The following is a 19,933-nucleotide window of genomic DNA, read 5'->3' on the forward strand; positions in this document are numbered from 1 at the left end:
TCAGCAACTTCATTCTGTTCTAGGGTCCTAAAATAGGAGCTTTGATGACTAACCCCTAAATTAGTGAAATAGCAGGTCAAGTTTTTCTCAAAATATTCTTTTGCATTGTCGGATCTGAAAATTTTAATCCTGGTATCAAACTGGGTTAGGACAAATACATGGAATTGCCTCACAAGTCTAGGAACTTCATCACGGGACTTCATCAAAAATATCCACGTGAATCGAGAAAAGTCATCAATGAACAAGATAAAATATTTGTAGCCACCCATAGAGGGTAAGTGGTAAGGCCCCCACACATTAGAGTGCACAATATTAAAAGGAGAAGAAGATCTTTTATTACTCAAAGGATAACTGTTTCTACAATGTTTTGACAGTTCACAAGACTCACAATGAAGACTGGACAAACTAATTCCCTTAAACAGTTCTGGGAATAAATGACTTAATGCAGAAAAAGAAAGATGACCCAAACGAAAATGACATAACATGACTTGACTGATGGACTCTATAGATGTAGACCCAAAAACAGCTTTTCCAGGTTGTTCATGGCATTGTCCAGGAGTATCTAGCAGGTATATTCCATTCGCCTCATGGCCACTCCCAATCACCTTCTAGGACTCCAGATCCTAAAAAACACAGTAGGAAGGGAAGAAGATTACACAACAGTTTAATGACTTAGTTAGGCTACTTATAGATAACAAGTTTGTATTTAGTCTAGGTACATGAAGAGTAGAAGGAAGAACCAAGGAGTCTGTAGCCTTGATGGTTCCCTTACCGGAGATAGGGGCAAGGGAGCCATTAGCTAGGGTGATTTTGTCACGTCCAGGAAGCAAATCATATGAAACAAACAAAGTAGAAAGGCTGGTCATATGATCAGAAGCACCAAAACCAATAATTCAAGGGATCCTATGATTACCTGAAATGGTTGCATGATTGGCAAAAGCCCGTATACCTGAATGAGCAAATGCAGAAGAGGTTGAATTTTCTGAAGGGTTGGAAGAAGAGGTCACACCCTCTAGGTGATTGATCATCCTCCCAAACTTCTCATATTCTGCCTTCATATCTGCTAAACTGCACACTAGCCGTCATCTCTTCAGTTTGGTATCTGTCACTATCTGGACCAGCAGCAACATTAGCACTCCCTGCCCTTTTATTATCAGGCTTCTTCTGAAACCGAAGTGGTAGGAGCTCAGGATGCAATTTCCAGCACTTGTCTTTAGTGTGTTTTGGCCTTTTACAGTACTCACAGGCAATCTCTTTCTTCCCTGAGCTACTTGGAGTCCCTGCAACCCCCTTGGGTTTCACTCCCATATTGGCAAAGTGATCATTTAGACCAGCCCCTTGAACCTGGACAAGTCTCTTGCTTTCTTCACTACTTACCAAGGCATATGCTTGAGACAGTGAGACACTATCCTTGGATAAAATATTTTGTTTTGTAATGTCATACTCTGGATTTAGTCCTATCAAGAACTCAAACACCCCGTTTCTCTCAACCAGTTTTCTATAGGTCTCAGCATCATTAGTGGTGTCCCAGGTTACAGCTTCTATCAAATCTATTTCTTGCCATAAAGACTTCAGCATTGAGAAGTATACAGCTAATGGTTTCTCTCCCTGTCTTAAATTCTTCACATCACTTCTCAACTTGTAAGCTCTAGCCACATTTAATTTTTGGGAATAGGTTTCAGCAATACTATCCCAAATTTCCTTTGCTGAATTCATTCACAAATAATGCTGACTAATCTGTGGTTGCATTGAGTTCACAAGCCACTCAATAACAGTATAATTTTCTTGCATCCACTTTTCATACGATGGATCATCTTCTGAAGGAGCCTTTTTGCTTCTGGAGATAAAACCCCACTTGCCTCTACTACAAATATGAATCTTTACTGATTGTGACCAAGTCAGATAATTAGTTCCATCCAGCTTGACTGTGGTTACAGCCAGTAGAGAGTCTACAGAGGCTCCCGGAACCTGTCCGGATTCAGCAACATGCTTGTTTTCAATGTCTGAGGAGTTCATCTTCTTAAACACCTCAAAAATGATTTCAAACAACTTTGAAAAACACCAAATGAAGATAGAACAAAACTGTGTTGTGAGCCAACCTCTATGCAGCCGTACCAGTAATCTGCGTCACACCCAGAAGCTGGGAGAAACAGAGAAAATTCAGCCGCTCCTTGTAGACTTCACAGAACACCAATCCACTTGATTCGATCTTCAAGAAGGAGAATGAGAAAGCCTTCAGTCACTGAGTGCCCAGGTCAAACTCCCTGTGGGGCCCGCAATCAGATTTCTCCAGAAAATTAGGGTTTCGGGCAACACATTTGAATCTATCAAGGGGGCGAAAAATTCGGTCCTCTTCTCTCTAGAAACCACTAACAACTGGGCTGAAAAAGGTGTCTTCAACTATACACACTGTGTATGGGAAAAAAAATGAAAAAAAGGGCAAAAACGAGCCTACTCTGATACCAAGAAGAAAAACAGTCTTTTGAGAAGAAAGGACTGTTTAGAAAGATGCAAAAATCAAAAGAAAGTAGCAGAAATCAGAGTTCAAGAGGGGAGAAGATGAAGAAGAAGGTGGCAGCAACTTGGGTTCAGAGAGAGAGATTTTCGAACATAATCTCTTCTCTTACACCCTTAATTCTATTTTATTAAGTTAAACTTTGGTAATTTACAGAGAAGCCCTTAGTTGGGCAGAAAATTAAAAAGACATAACATAAGAAAGAATAGGCCCAGATGGAGGCCCAGATTAAGGCCCATTACAGCAAAGAACATAAAAGATACAAAAGGATAAACAGCCTATGGGCCATTCGGCCCATCTTCTCTACAGTTTTGTTCCTAAGGAGTCGTTGGTGAGAGGGAAACATTCTAGGGGCTTATGTGTAAATATGTTAAGTAGCTTGTCCAGCAAGCCAGTGAGTCTTATAAAAGAGAAGGGGGCTGTTTCTATAGGGGTCTTTTTGGGTTCTTTCTCTCTTGTTTGAGCTATAGCTCAGCTCCAGCTAGGGTTTTCAAGTACTGGGAGCTTGGGTTTTGAAGAATCGGCCCATTTTGGCACCTTCCAATCCCTCCATCACTGCATGTCCGCATGGGAGGCCAGCTTGCTGCCATTGTTACTATAGCGGAACTGTTCCAGGAGGAGTTTTACTTCAGGTTCAGGTCTGAAATTTCTAAAAATCCAACTTATTTTGCTGTTTTCAGCTTGGTATTTCTTGTGCTTATTGCTGTATACTTGAGGTACTGCATGTATTTGTCTTTCTGTCTACTTCAAGTGGTATCAGAGCAAGTTCTTTCCTTGGGTTTGCTTCAAAGTTCATCTCCTTCTTGTGTTTTCTATATTATCATGGATGCAAGGGGTGGACGTGGTAGGGGTGGTAGAAGACCACAACATGTCACTGTAGAGGTTTTCCAAGAGGCTATAAGAGGACTGCAAGAACATATTGAACATCTTGTTCAACTTGTAGCTCAAAATGCTGCTAGGGATGGTGATGTAGCAAATGATTTGGGGCTAGGAAGAAGAAGACAAGCTCCTAGAGTTGATGATCAACTCACTGACATTATTAGTGAAGAATCAAGTAAAGACATTGAGCAACCTGAAGGTGATCAGCATGGAAGGAATAACAACCAGCGGTGGGAAGATTGAATAGTGCAAGCTTTACAATCCAATCAAGGTCATGGTGTTCAACTTCATATTTCCGAGTTTGATGGTGAGTTGGAACTTGAAAAGCTTCTAGACTGGTTGGACAGTATTGAAAATTATTTTGATTGGAAAGCAATGAATGAAGAAAGAAAAGTGAAGCTTGTAACAGCCAAGATGCGAGGGGCAACCTTAGATTGGTGGAAAAATTACCAAAGGGACAGAGAAAGGAAGGGGAAAAGAAAGGTTAGTTCCTGGGGAAGAATGAAAGAGAAGCTGAAATCCCAATTCTTACCACCAGATTATGAGCAAACACTTTACCAAAGAGTGCACAATTTAAGGCATCGGGAAAAGAGTGTGAAGGAGTACACAAAAGAATTTAATAGATTAACTCTTCGGAGTAATATGTCAGAAACTGAACAGCAAAAAGTTAAGTAGATATATCAATGGTTTGAGGTTGCTAATACAAGATCAAGTCAGCCTACATTGCCCATATAAGATAAAGGATGCATATCAGCTAGCTCTAAAGGTTGAAGCTCAATTGAGTCGGAGTTCAGGGCGAAGGCTAAGTGCTGTCCAAGGTACACCTTCATCAATAGGTCGAAGTGTTGGGGCTGGTAGGGGTCGTGTGATCAACCAAACACACCCTACAGTCCAAGGGACTTCAAATGCAACAAAGAACAATCAAGGGCAGCCTACTATTAGATGTTTTAGGTGTATGGAATTGGGGCATCGTTCAAATGAATGTCCTAAGAGAAGGATTGAAGGACAAACACATCTGGTTGATGAATTCACTAATGAACAACAAGATGATATAGGCCATGTTGGGGATGGGCAAGTGGCTGAAGCTACTGGAGCTAATGCTTTAGAGGAAGAAAACTTGGATGGGGATATTGAGGGTGAGGCTCCAGTGATACAACACTATGGTTGCACCTCAAGAACCACTACCAGCGGACTGGTTGAGAAAGAATATCTTTAGAACATGTTGTACAACTGGTGGTAAGTTGTGTAACCTGATTATTGACAGTGGGAGTAGTGGGAATCTTGTTTCTTAAGAGATGGTGGATAAATTACAGCTTAAGGCTGTTCAACACCTCTGACCATATCGTATTCTATGGTCCAACAAAGGAAATGAGGTAAGAGTTTCTTCTAAATGCCTAGTTAATTTTTCTATTGGTAATACATTTGAAGAATCGGTATGGTATGATGTTGTCCCAATGGATGCATGCCATATTGTCTTGGGTCACCCATGGCAATATGATCGTAAGACCATTCATCATGGGGGCAAGAACACATACAACTTTGTGAAAGACAATAAGAAGATAACTCTTAAACCAATGCAACTCGATTCATTTCCAAAGAAGGAAACAAAGCCAACCACTACTCTCTTCACCTCAAATAAATTGGCTCAATAAGATGGGAATTTGGATGTTGTTTACGTGTTGGTTACAAAAGAAGTTAGCAAAGACACACCTGTCCCAGAGTTGGTGAAGAAGCTACTTCATGAGTATGCTGATGTGATGCCTGAAGAATTACCCGATGGCCTTCCTCCCCTAAGAGATGTACAACATCATATAGATTTAATGCCGGGAGCAGCATTGCCTAACCTACCCCACTATAGAATGAGTTCTAAGGAGCACGAGGAGCTCCAAAGACAGGTAACAGAGTTGTTGAAGAAGGGGCTGATCCGTGAGAGCTTAAGCCCATGTGCTGTACCAGATTTGCTAACACCAAAGAAAGATGGTAGTTGGCGTATGTGTGTTGACAGTCGTGCCATTAACAAGATTACAGTTAAATACAGGTTTCCCATATCCTGCCTTGATGACATGTTAGATACATTGGCTGGCTCACAAGTCTTTTCAAAGATAGATCTGAAGAGTGGATACCATCAAATTCGTATCTGAGAGGGGGATGAGTGGAAGACTGCATTCAAGACTAAGGAAGGTCTTTATAAATGGCTGGCTATGCCATTTGGGTTGTCTAATGCTCCTAGCACCTTTATGAGGTTCATGAGCCAAGTTTTAAGGCCGTTTATGGGGAAGTTTGTGGTAGTTTATTTTGATGACATACTCATCCACAACAAAGATCATGGCAGCCACTTAGGACACTTGAGAGCAATCCTAGAAGTCTTGAGACAAAATCAGCTATATATAAATTTGAAGAAGTGTAATTTTATGACAGGTCGGTTGGTGTTTTTGGGGTATGTTGTTTCAGCCAAGGGGATTGAGGTGGATCAAGAAAAAGTTCAAGCTATTCAAGAGTGACCAACACCAAAGACCTTAACTGAAATTCGTAGTTTCCATGGGCTAGCAACATTTTATCGTTGGTTTATAAAGAATTTCAGCACTATTGTGGCACCCATTATTGAATGCTTGAAAGAAGGTGAGTTTACTTGGACTCTCGCAGTTGAGAAAAGCTTCCAAGAGCTAAAGATGAGGATGATGAAGGCTCCGGTATTGGCTTTACCTGATTTTAACAAGCTCTTTAAAGTTGAATGTGATGCATCCCATGTTGGGATTGGAGCTGTCCTTAGCCAAGAAGGCCGTCTAGTTGCTTACTTTAGTGAGAAACTCAATGATGCTAGAAGGAGGTATTCCACTTATGATGTTGAGTTTTGTGCCATTATGCAAGCATTGAAGTTTTGGAGGCATTATCTTATCCAATGGGAGTTTGTGTTGTATTCAGACCATGAAGCATTGAAGCACCTTAACTCCCAACAGAAGATAAAGAGAAAACATGCTAAATGAGTTGACTTTCTACAAGAATATAATTTTGTTTTGAAGCATAAGGCTGGACAGCAAAACCGGGTAGTTGATGCTCTTAGTAGGAGAGTTCACTTGGTGTCAACAATGTCTACTAATGTTGTGGGATTCAGCTCCGTCAAAGATCAATACTAAGATGACCCTTATTTTGGCCCTATTTGTAGAAGCTATACACCAGGTGACAAAGATATTCGAGCCAAGTTTGTGTGGAATGATGGTTGCTTATTCATGGGCAATAGGTTATGTATTCCATCAGGATCCTTGAGGGCATTACTCATTGCTGATTTGCATTGCAAGGGACATTTTGGTCGCAAGAAGACACTTAAAATGGTCTCCAAAAGGTACTTTTGGCCAAAGCTACAAAAGGACGTGTTCTATTATGTTGATAGATGTCACAAGTGCCAAACATCTAAGGGGCAACATCAAAATACAAGTTTGTATCTTCCCTTACCCATACCAAAAGCACCATGGACTGATATTACTATGGATTTTGTGTTGGGGTTGCCAAGAACAGCTAAGGGTAATGACTCTATTTTTGTTGTGGTTGATTGTTTCTCTAAAATTACCCACTTTATTGGTTGCCAAAAGACTTCTGATGCTTCTCATGTAGCTAACTTGTTTTTCAAAGAAGTTGTTCGGTTGTATGGATTGCCAAGATCTATCACATCAAATCGTGACACAAGATTCCTTAGCCACTTTTGGAGAACTTTATGAAAGTGTATGAGTGCTACCCTACAATATAGCAGTACATTTCACCCACAAACAGATGGACAAACTGAAGTGGTTAATCGAAGCTTAGGCAACTTGTTGAGGAGCCTAGTTGGAGACTACTTAAAGCAATAGGATCTTATCCTACCACAAGCTGAATTTGCCTTCAATGATTCAGTTAATAGATCTACAGGGAAGACTCCTTTTGAGGTTGTGTACAGTCGGTCACCTAAAAGTGTTGTTGATCTAGCTCCTATAACAGGGTTGTGGCGAGTGAGTGATGATGCTGAAGCTTTAGCTGAATCCATTCGAGAGAGTCAAGAGAATGTACGACAAAAGCTGAAAGAAAGCCAAAGGTATAAAGAAGCTAAGGATAAGCATCGTCGGATGAAAGAGTTTCATGAGGGCGATCTAGTCATGGTTTATTTGTGGCCTGAAAGGTTTCCCGTTGGGACCTACCGTAAGTTGAAGCAGAAAAAGATTGGTCCGTGTCAAGTGCTGAGACGGTTTGGTGACAATGCATATGAAATTTAGCTACCAGCTGATTTGTTCATTTTATCCATTTTTAATGTGGCAGACCTCTTTGATTACCATGGGGATCTAGAACCAGCAACAAAGGATGGGCGAGGACTAGCACAAAGGGCCAGTAGTTCTAATGAGTTTGAACAAGTAGAGGGTGTAGAAGATGTTCGAGTTACCAACACTCGAAATGGGGACTATTTTAGGTTCTTGGTCAAGTGGAAAGGGAAACCATCAATTGAGAACTCTTGGATTAGTGAAGAGGAGTTTATGAAGCTAGATGGAAACATGTGCAAGGCTGCTAAAATTGTTGCTCGCACGGGGTCGAGCTCTTTTTAACCTGGCGGGAATGATGAGGCAAAAAAAAAAAAGAAAAAGAAAAAGAAAAAATGTGTGAATGTATTCTGTTTTGCATGTTTTTTGTAGTGGGATCCAAAATTGTTGTCTTTGGGTAGCTTTGTTGACAGTTTGGACCAGGGGTATTTTCGTCATTTTATAAGTTAGATTTCTGGTCAGAGGCAGTTGGGTGCATTTCTGTTGGGTTTTGGTCTCTTGGGTCTTTTTGTAACAAAAGTTATCTTTTAGGTGTTCATTTGAAGTTAGTTTTGTTCCTAAGGAGTTGGTGAGAGGGAAACATTCTAGGGACTTATGTGTAAATATGTTAACTAGCTTGTCCAGCAAGCCAGTGAGTCTTATAAAAGAGAAGGGGGCTGTTTCTGTAGGGGTCTTATAAAAGAGAAGGGGGCTGTTTCTGTAGGGGTCTTTTTGGTTCTTTCTCTTGTTTGAGCTGTAGCCCAGCCCCAGATAGGGTTTTCAAGTATTAGGAGCTTGGGTTTTGAGGAGTTGACCCATTTTGGCACCTTCCAATCCCTCCATCGCTGTGTGTCCGCACGGGAAGCCAGTTTGCTGCCATTGTTACTGTAGCGGAACTGTTCCAGGAGGAGTTTTACTTCAGGTTCAGGTCTGAAATCCCCAAGGCTATGTTTGGTTTGAAGGAAAATGTAGGGAAACCTTTATTTTGCTGTTTTCAGCTTGGTATTTCTTGTGCTTATTGCTGTATACTTGAGGTACTGCATGTAATTTGTCTTTCTGTCCACATCAAAAACAGTGCCAACTGGAGGAGCGAATTGGTTTTATGGGTTCTTGATTTCTATTCTTTCTACTCTGCTGGAATATTACAAAAGTAGATTTTATGGTTTCTTTGAGGAATTAGATAATAGATGATTTTTCAGATGCATTCTTGACTGAGTTCTTTCAGGTAGCATATTTGATTAGTGCCTTTGTGAAGTTTCTTTAAAGAAGAACATAAAATAAGAACAAGAATTTCTATATTCATTGTCAGTAAAGAAGCCTTTGTTTATTTCATTTTGGAAATCCTGTGTTTATAATGCATGTCTACATCCTCTTATACTTTTTGCAGACAAATAGATTGTCAAAGAATAATCTGATTGGATATTGTGAGATTGATCTGTTTGAAGTTCTCACTCAGGTGCATTGTCTTTTCTACTCAAGAGATGGAGGTTCTTTGCATATATGCTGCAAGTAGAGGAATTGACTTATTTCTGTTGCTCCATGCTTCAAATTTCATGCAGCCAATTAGATTATGTTATTAAATCATCATTTATTAGCATGAAAAAGAGTTTTAACTTTACGAATACCAGTTGCTGCATATGGATGCACAATCTTCTAAATATGTTCTATATGCATGTATTTTTGTTTGTTTTTTGTTATAAACATTGTTAATGTACTAAAACCAGGCATGTCATATTTGTTTCTTTCTTGATATTCTAAGCAGCTTTATTACTAAAATAATTTTTATGGCAACTATTTTTTCACCTTGATCATTGTGTTTCTTTATAGGGCTTGGTACTCGCCCAAGTTTCTGACCTAGAGCATAAAATGTTTGGATTTGGAGGGGATCTAGTTATATCCAGGTCCATTTTTCTAGTACAAATCCTTTACCAGATTCAAGTCCAATCTTAGTTATACCCAATATATGTGATCGGTGTTTGATGCATTTTGATACCAGACTCAAATTTTGATCAGGTTGGATTGACAAAAGAACATATATACAACGTATGGAATTGGAGCTGGCATGTATTTAATGGGACCATATTGGTGACCCATGTTTGACCCATTTTAGGATTGAGATTCTTTTCAATGATCCAAACCTGGTAAATATTTTTTTTGTTGAGAAAAAACAAATGTTATGTGAATCCCACTTTATGGTTGCGAGTCCCAAGGTGCAAAAATGCTAGATGTGTAGAATCGCACTGATGCTGCATAGACATAATTGCAGTTGGGGTGATGAAACAAACTCGCAGTTGTGTTGCAAGCCCCAGAAAACACTGCCAAAACTGCAGTCAAGCCAAAAGAGTGGAATTGCAGAGTGCTTTTGAATGACAGCTTAATAGTAAATAGAAAAGTGGGTCTGCCAGAGTGAACCCATGTAACTTCAGACTCAAAGGCTAGAATACCAGCAAGATACAAAGGCACCCAAGAGTCAAAAAACAGAGATACTGAATATGCACAAAATAGGGTAGAAAAGCAATCACGATACGAACACACAGTGACTTATGTGGTTCAGCCTTTGGCTTACATCCACGGGCGATGGAAAAGCAGATAATCCAATACATAAACAAATGATGGAGATACAAAGATGAGTAGCTTTCCTCACACACATAAACTCTCATTCTCACAAGGCCTCACAGAAAATCCTTGTTGCAATATACGCCCAGACTTTCAACTTGAACTCAACCACTCCCACACTCTGACCTAATCTTTTCTTTACACATAAACAGCTGATAGCACAATATACAAGTGGGTATTTATAAGAGCAGGAAAAGACCCCTCAGAAACATAACATATTGGGTTGGATACTTAAGCTGAAAATGGATTGGGTGTGTGACAGCCCAAGCCCTCCACATCCACCACTGACCTTAATGAAATTTTCCTTTTTTAATGTTCTCCTCAAATGCAGGTCGGAACATGGAGCAGGCCGCAACAAAGAACTCAAGGCACACAACCTAACAGTAAACTATAATTTCATCAAACAAAATCAACACCCATGTACAACAAGAGACTGTACATTGAGAATGTACAAAAAACCACTATACATCCAAACCTGGTAAATGTGTGGGTTCTAGGTTTAGATCAGAGCAGGTCCTGGAACTGATCCATTTGATTGCATTCCCTACTCTAACCCTTTTAATTATATGATAAATAAACTACATCTTTAATAGACAAAAAAAGTTAGAGAAAAGAAAAGAAAGGGAAGTGCTTTTCTTTCATGTCCCCATTTCTTTAAAATATCACTTCTGAAACTAATTCAAAGACTTCCTAAGTTCTTATTTTGTAAAAGTAATTCCTACCAAAATAAATCCTAAACCTAATAAAACTTTAACTCTAAAGTCAAATTACCCCAAAATAGATTCCCATCATAGAACCATATACATTGTATACTTTAGTTATAACTTGCTAAATTCATGTTCTGTAGAGATAATGGGCCGAATGGGCCTTAGTTTCTTTTTTTTTTCTTTAAGTTATGCTTATGACTTGTGTTAGTAGGTAGTGGGCCTTAGTTAGGGCCTGTTTTCTCTTTTTTTTTTTATTGCTGTCTTTAGTGATGGGTGCCCTTCTAAGGGCACTCATGTAATTGTCCTTATTTTTTACAACAAAAGAATAAAAGAGATCATTAGGGGTTGAAAAAAGGTTTTGAACTACTCTCTCTTCTTCTTCCTTTTCTTCCATCTTCTTCCTCCATCATTTCTCTCTCTTCAATCTCCTTCTTTTCTCCTGTTTCTTTTCTTTTTAATTCAGATTATTGTAGGTGTGATTTACAACTTGGTATCAGAGCAGGTTCTCACCTTCTTTTCTTTCTTTTCTCTTTGCCCATACACAACGTGTATGGAGAATTGATTGGCTGATTAGGGAGCAGCTTATGTAGCCCAGTTGAGAAGGTTTTTAGAGAGGTGTTGTGAAGTTTTTCATCCCCAGTTGAAGCCCAAGATAGGTTTTTGGAGTTTTTCCCAAAATCCCTGGACAACTAGAGAAAACTAGTTACAGGTCTTAGAGACGCTCTAAAGGTGGCGCTTGGGGATCAAAGGGTAGCCTTTTGATTTTCATTAAGGATGATTTGATTTGGATAGGGTTCTGGAACCTCTGGTAGGAGTAGTTGAACTTTCTCCTCTTCTCCCATTCGGGTGGGTCTTGTGAAACTCTAGATTTGGTTGTTTGAAGAGTAGTTTTTTTCTTGGGATAGCAATTCTAGCATAGTTGAGACTTATTTTGATCTCTGTTTCACTCAATGGAGAAAACTAGAGGAGAAACCACATATCCCATAGATTCCGGGCTTGGACATGGGGGGGGGGGGGGTCAACGGAGAATCTTTTTGGGGCAGTGACCACTATGAAGCTGGATGGGACCAATTATTTAGCCTGGTCTCAGTCAATTAAGATACATGTGTGTAGAGGGAAATGGGGTTACATCACCGGGAGCAAGAAGAAACTGGGGGAGGGTGACCCTACCTATGATAGGTGGATGCAAGAGAATTACATAGTAATGGGTTGGTTAATGAATTCTATGAAGCCACATATTAGCTAGCACTACTTATGGATGGAAACTGCAAAGGAGGTGTGGGATAGTGTCATAGAGACCTATTCCCAAAAATTGAATGTTGCTTGGGCTTACAAATTGAAGAATGATGTGAATAATCTAAGATAGGGGGAGAAGCCCTTAGCCGTTTACTTCTCCATGCTAAAATCTCTTTGGTAGGATATTGATTTGATGGAGATTGTGGTTTGGGGGTGTACAAAGGATGCTGAAACACATAGGAAGTTGGTGGAAAGGATCGACATGTTGTTGAAGTAGCAAGGAGCATTTTTTTTTGCCTTCCATGTTCTAGTAAAATTTTGGGGTGATGTAGTGATGACGGTTACCTACCTTATTAACCAATGCCTTCTCAAGTCTTGGGGTTCAAATCTCCCATTGCTATCTTATTTCCTGAAAGTGAATTGCTTCCTACTCCCTTGTGTGTCTTTGGGTGCACGTGTTATGTTCATTCCCTAGCTCTGAGAGACAAAAGTTTGAACCCAAGGCCCGAAAGTGCATTTTCTTAGGGTAGCCTCCACATAAAAGGGCTATTGTTGTTTTGATCCCACTAGTGAAGTTTGTTTTATCTCTATGGATGTTACCTTTGCAGTGCCACTTCTATTTTATGGTCATTATTTTGAGGGGGAGCATTCCGTTGAACTGTTTTCTTCACCACTTCCTCTACCTTCTCCTGTTAATCTTGAGGTTGAGTCTTCTGCAGCTCCTTCTGTTCCACTGGCAGAGCTTTCGTCTCCCAGTTCTACCATTCCTACTACTCCTCCTCCTACTAGTCTTCCAGTTTTCATTACTCATCTTATTGTTCGGAGGTGGTACCAACGACAAAAGGCTACGACATGATTAGGTTGTTCCCTCATCTACAGTTGAGCTTCAGACACTCTCAACCCCTGAAGAGAGGACAAGTCCTTCACCGCCTGCTCCAGAACCTCCCTTCCCAGACTTGGACCTACCTATTGCTGTGAGAAAAGGTAAGAAGAAATGTACAACACATTGTATTTCCAAACACTTGTCGTACAACATCTTATCCCCATCTTATTATTCTTTCTTAGCCTCTATTTCTTCTCAGCCTATACCCCAAGTCAGTTACAGAGGCCTTGTCTAAGCCAAAATGGAGGGAGGCTATGTGAACTGGAATAGAAGCACTTCGTAAAAATCATACTTGGGATATTGTGGATTTGTCTCATGGGAAGGAGTTAATGGGATGTAAATGGGCGTTCACTATCAAGTATCATTTTGATGGCACCATTGAGAGGTATAAGGCTTGGCTAGCAGCCAAGGGTTATACTTAGGTATATGGAGACTTGGTAATGAGTTATAATTGGCCCTTATATCTATTTGATGTCAAGAATATATATAATAAAGGGAAAGGGGTGGTCTCCCTTTTCGCCAAATGGCAGTAGATTTCCCTTTAACATATATATATATACATATATATATATATATTCTTTATTGAAAATTCTCAAATTACAAGAAACAAACATACAAAATCTTATGTATCTTATATGCCACTGGTTTTCGGGTCGACTGTTCGACCATCTAGTTCGAATGGATGGCCTGTTCTGACAACAAAAATTACAGAACCATTCTGGCCACCGGTTTTCGGGTCGATGGTTCGATCGTCCGATTTGAATGGACGACCTGTTCTGACAACAAAAATTACAGGCAAAAAATTGAGTGTGTGAGGTCCATTAAGCAGTATCATACGTGTTGTCATTCAAGCGTGCGACTCATACGACCCGAAAACGGAACCATTCTGGCTATTGGTTTTCGGGTCGATGGTTTGACCATCTGGTTCAAACGGACAGCCCGTTCTGACAACAAAAATAAAAAAATAAAAAAAAGGCCAAAAACCATTGAACGGGTCAACGGGTCGACAGTTTGACCGCTCGGGTCAATGGGTTGTTGACCGATTCAACGGTTTTTGGCCAAGGACAGAGATTGGGGTAAAACGGAATCGGTTGCCTAGACGGTTCCTAATTAAAAAAATAAAAAACGGTGGTTCGACCGTCCGATTCGAACAGATGGCCCGTTTTGACAACAAAAATTACAGGCAAAAAATTGAGTGTGTGAGATCTATTAAGTAGTATCATACGTGTTATGTCACTCGAGTGTGATTCATATGACCCGAAAATGGAACTGTTCTGGCCACCGGTTTTCAAGTCGACGGTTTGACTGTCTGGTTTGAACCAACGGCCCATTCTAACAACAAAAATAAAAAAAATAAAAAAATGGCCAAAAACCATTGAATGGGTCAACAGGTCGATGGTTCGACCGCCTGGGTCAATGGGTCGTTGACCGATTCAATGGTTTTTGGCTAAGGACCAGGATTGGGATAAAACGGAACCGCTTGCCTGGACGGTTCCCAATTAAAAAAATTAAAAAATGGCCAAAAACCATTGAACGGGTCTATGGGCCGATGGTTTGACCGCCCGGGTCAATGGGTCATTGATTGATTCAACGGTTTTTGGCCAGGGATCGAGATTGGGGTAAAACAGAACCAGCTGCCTGGACGGTTCCCAGGCCGAAATGTTCGTCCGTCTAGGTCAACGGCGGTTCGAAAACCATGGTTTTTTATGCTTTTGGATTTTCACTATTTAAAGGTTTCTTCTACTGTGGGTTTTATTCGAGCATGTGCGGTATGTTCCTTTTTTTCATTTTCTGCTTTTGTTTTGTTTTGTTTTTTTTTTTAGTTTTTTTGTGTTTGGTCTTCTTCAAGATCCTCCAAAGCGGTCTAGGTTTTACCACCATTTTATTTCTTCCCTTTTGTTTTTTCTTTGTGTTTTCTTGTGCATTTTTTTTTTATTTTCCTACAAGATGATCTGCTTTGTCTCTTTCTTTAATTGCATGTATGTTTAGCTCCGCCTCAAAGCGGAACTTTGGACTCGATTTTCTGATTTTTTTCCTTGGTTTTTCCAATTTTGTGGATTTACCGCCTATTTTTTTCTGTGTTTAAGGTCACTTTGGGTTTATCTTTCAAGGTTTTGAAATCCCTTGCAATGTCCACCCTTCCCATGACTATGACTACAAAGTTATTTCATCTAATTATTGACATCTAGAAAAAATGACCCGAAAACAAAACCGTTTTAGCCACTGGTTTCTAGGTTGACGATTCGACCGTCTAGTTCGAATGGATGGCCCGTTCTGACAAAAAAAATTAAAAAATAAAAAATGGCCAAAAACTATTGAATGGGTCGACGGTTTGACGACTTGGGTCAATGGATCGTTGACTGATTCAATGATTTTTGGCTAGGGACCGGGTTTGGGGTAAAAATGGAACTGGTTGCTTGGACGGTTCCTGGGATAAACGGTCCTACAGTCCGGGTCAATTGGGAGTTCTCAATGTGAAACAAAGGACAGCTATGAAGTAGAACTCATAACTATCACTGTATGATCGCATTCTTTTATATGAGATGCTTTGCTGAATCAATATTTAAAAAATGAGCACATGATTATCTCTTTTAAGTCTTTATATGAGTTTCAAGACTTGAGTACTTATATTTTTAATGTAACAAATAGTAATGTTACAATTCTAATCCAGCCCCTGCGAAGCAGGGGCCCCTATGCCAGTGCTTTCTTAAATGGAGACTTGATGAAGAGGTTTATATGCCACTTCCACCGGGTATGTATGGTAAGGAAACACAAGGCAAGGTATGCAAGTTAAAGAAATCACTTTATGGCCTCAAGCAATCCCCACAAGCTTGGTTGGATAGATATTGAGCTACACTTGTTGAGTTTGTTTATATACAGACACAATCTAACCATACCTTGTTTGTGAAGCAGAGAGGCACTTAGATTACCTTCCTTATTGTTTATGTTGATGATATTGTCATTACAAGGAGTGATATAGAGGAAGTTTAGGCACTCAAGACATTCCTTAACTCAGAATTTGAAATGAAGGATTTAGGGGAATTGAGATATTTCCTGGGAATCGAAGTTGCTAGGTCTAAAGATGGCATCTTCATATCCCAATGGAAGTATGTGTTAGATCTTCTCACGGAGACTGGGAAACTTGGTGCCAAACCTATTTCTACACCTATTGATGCTAACTATAAACTCTTAGCTGATGATGGTGAGCTTTTGGAAGACAGGGGGGGGGGTATTCCAAAGATTTTTGGAGAAGTTGCTATACCTTTGCATGACACAACCAGATATCTCATATGTTGTTAGTGTGATAAGTCGGTCTATGCATGCTCCTAGAGATACAAATATAGCTGTTGTAGAACGAGTTCTATGTTACTTGAAGGGAACTTTAGGAAAGGGTATCCTCTTCTCTAGGCATGGACCACATGGAGTTAGAGGCTTACATAGATGTTGATTAGGCTGGTAGTATTGATGATAGGAGATCTACATCGGGTTACTGTGCCTTGGTTGTAGGGAACATTGCCTCCTGGAAGAGTAAGAAACAGTCAGTAGTAGCCAGGTCTTCGGCTGAGGCAGAGTACAGGCCAATGGCACATGGAGTTTCAAAGTTGCTATGGCTTAGGTCACTTCTAGAGGAGATGGGTATTGCACATGATAAGCCCTTAATACTTTACTGTGATAATCGGGCTGTGATCAACATAGCTCACAACCTAATTCAGCTTGACAGGACAAAGCATATTGAAGTTGACTGTCATTTTATAAGATAAAGGGTAGCTTCCAGAAAAGTTTGCCTTCCTTTTTTTGCCTCAGAGCAACAGTTAGCAGATGTTCTGATCAAGGGTGTTCCCAAGGCAAAGTTGATATCTATGCTCAGCTTGAGGGGTAGTGTAGAGACAATGGGCCGGATGGGTCTTAGTTTCTTTGTTTTTCTTTAAGTTACGTTTATGACTTGTGTTAGTGGGTAATGGGCCTGTTTTCTCTTTTCTTATTGTTTTTTATTGCTGTCTTTAGTGATGGACGCCCTACTAAGGGCACTCATGTAATTGTGCTTAGTTTTTACAACAAAAGAATAAAAGAGATCTTTGGGGGCTGAAGAGAGGTTTTGAACTACTCTCTCTTCTTCTTCCTCCATCACTTCTTTATTCAATCTCCTCCTTTTCTCTTGTTTCTTTTCTTTTAATTCAGATTATTGTAGGTGTGATTTACATCTTGTCCAAAGGCCTAAGTGCCTGATCTTGGGTTTGTAAGTTGATGTATAATCTTCCTATGAAACCAACTCAAACCTCATGGGAAAGTTTTTCTCCTTAAAATAAGGTCACAAGCAAGGTGGCCAAATTGCATTTGTTGTTTTTCTTCTTTCTTTTCTGGGAATGGTGTTTATTAGTCCCCGGTTATTTTTCTTGATTATCCTTTCCTTGCTCCATTCAGGATTCAGACTCTGACATTGAGGTACTCAGCCTGTTAGATCCATCATCATCTAACACAATTGTGGGGAAAATTTCTATTTCATGCTCTGTTGAGGTCAGCTGTGTAGTCTTGATCTCGTATCTATCATTGGATTGTTCAAAGTTTAATGAATCTTTCATTTTCTTGATAATATTGACAATAACAGTTTGAAATATTTTCAGGACCCAATTGAAACTGAAAAAGGGTTTGCAAGACGCATTTTATCTATAGTGGTAAATTTCACTTTATCTTCCATAATACATCATTTGTCAGCTTTCAGGTTTTTAATCTTTATAGGACCACATTAACGTACTGGTATATTAGATGGTCATTGAGAATATGGATTATAGACTAAAAACATCACTCTTGATGACCCTATCTCTGCCAATGCATTTGACCTCAAGATAGTTGACATTGTAATCCTCAACCAGATATTCACTCAGGAAGCCAAAGGTTTAGCCTCTTGAGTGGAATGCCTTAGGTTACATGAACCAAACCGTTGAAGCCATCTAGCATAAATCTTATATCTACCCAGGTATCTCTCTTCACCTCATCCACCCTTAACTCAAAGAGAAAATTAGTCCTTATAGTAATAGTAATGCCAAAATTTCTGCTCTAAAAGGGTTACCATGAACAATTGGGTCAAAAAAACTAGCAGAATCTCCCTTTTATTCCTCTAATAGAGTAACAGGTTTTCCAAACCCTGATCATATTAGGGTCATTAATGATGATCCATAAAAATTGACCTTAAGGAGTTTATCTCCTTTTAGAGGAGACTACACCTGCTCCTACCACTGTCTTTGGGTTCAAGTAGCTCATCATAATCTGCCACTATCAGTTATAACAAGATCAATCACCATATGTGCTGCCAGGGTTTGAAGAAATCTATTAGTCAAGATCACAGCATTCCTATCTTCTTATATTCTCCAACATATGGTTGCAAGAATGATCCTACACATTATCACAGCAGCATGAGACTGGTCTCAAATAAACCAATGAGGTCAGTAGGTGGTTGCCATTGGGTACCAAAGACAGGCATAACATGATATGAGATTTCAGTGTTTAAACAGCAGTTTGTGCGGAGATGATCTGCCAATTTACCACTTCCCTTGCTTAAGATACAAGTATGAGGACATTTTTTTTGAGAATGGTATAGTATAATTTTAACCTTTAGAGTGAAAAAGAATGCAAGACCAACTTGCTAACAGTTCTACCACATCCTGTGGGTAACCCTGGATGATAAAATATTAATTTCCAAATATTTCATACACTTTTGAATGATAACAAGGTGATTAAAATTTTCTTCTCTTCTGGCTTTTCCATTGACCACTACACCTTTATTTGTCTTTTATATTATAGGATTATAATGAAGATGGCCAGCTCTCCTTCTCTGAGTTCTCTGACTTGATTAATGCATTTGGGAATCAAGTGGCAGCAACCAAGGTTTACTGACTGTTCTTTTTTATATATGCATGAAAAATTATTTTGCATCTGTAGCACACCAATTTCACTGAGCTTAAATTATCTTTCTATCTGTTAAAAATATGAATTTGCTAACTTTTGAAGTCCATTTACATTGCTTATTAGAAAGAGGATCTTTTTAGAGAAGCTGACAAGAATGGTGATGGTGTTGTTAGCATGGATGAGTTGGCGACCCTTCTTGCTATTCAACAAGAAAAGTAATGGCCGTTCTGTAGTTTTGTATTAGATCATTTACCGGGCAGTAATAGTCATAAACTTCATAAAATTTGAAGGCACAGATGAGTCATAGCTTAATTAATTTAGGTGCCATGGATGAGTTATAAACTTGATTAGATAATCGTTGTCTATGTGTACTTTTGCTATAAGATTATTTCATTTGTAATGTGTCTATAATATTGTCATCTCATATTGTTATTATTGTATGTTCAATGGATATGACTGAAGTATTCTGTTTGGCTTCCAGCCTGACAGAACACTCCTCATCTGTCCATTTGGGACCTTTGATATGAATTCCTTAGGGTGTTTGATCTGCAGACTGCAGGTTTCTAGTTCAGGCTATGGATTCCTTTTCTTCTAGGCTGCTTTTATTTCTTTAATCATTCATGTGATAGTATTATCCTTATTTTTGGTTCTATGCTCTAATATTACAGGGAATCAATTATCAGTAGCTGTCCTGTTTGTGGCGAGATTCTTGACAATTCTGACATGCTCAACAATATGATTCATTTGACTTTATGTTTTGATGAGGGGACTGGGAATCAGGTCATGACTGGAGGATTCTTAACTGATAAACAGGCTTCATATGGGTAAGCAGTATATGAATATTGCAGTGTATATGATATTCACAACAACAATTCATTCCTTGTATACAGATGATTAATATTTTTTTGTGGTAATCTTTCTATTCACATTCCAA

The 19,933-nt window shown here is 39.4% G+C and overlaps 1 protein-coding gene across 4 annotated transcripts in view; it reads left to right on the plus strand.

Annotated features, from left to right (window-relative positions):
* The window catches only part of LOC104599579 (phosphatidylserine decarboxylase proenzyme 2-like), an 88,565-nt gene that overhangs the window by 16,038 nt on the left and 52,594 nt on the right, over window positions 1-19,933 (plus strand). For all 4 annotated transcript variants that reach the window (XM_088887763.1, XM_088887774.1, XM_010262184.3 and 1 more), the window contains 6 exons: window positions 9,041-9,109; window positions 17,518-17,610; window positions 17,718-17,768; window positions 18,895-18,978; window positions 19,123-19,214; window positions 19,668-19,823. In XM_088887763.1, coding sequence (XP_088743889.1) covers window positions 9,041-9,109; window positions 17,518-17,610; window positions 17,718-17,768; window positions 18,895-18,978; window positions 19,123-19,214; window positions 19,668-19,823 — 545 coding nt within the window. The remainder of the gene's footprint in view (window positions 1-9,040; window positions 9,110-17,517; window positions 17,611-17,717; window positions 17,769-18,894; window positions 18,979-19,122; window positions 19,215-19,667; window positions 19,824-19,933) is intronic.

The sequence above is a fragment of the Nelumbo nucifera genome, chromosome 1 (assembly GCF_055504915.1).
Source record: "Nelumbo nucifera cultivar China Antique chromosome 1, China Antique-T2T, whole genome shotgun sequence".
In the NCBI taxonomy this organism is placed as follows: domain Eukaryota; kingdom Viridiplantae; phylum Streptophyta; class Magnoliopsida; order Proteales; family Nelumbonaceae; genus Nelumbo; species Nelumbo nucifera.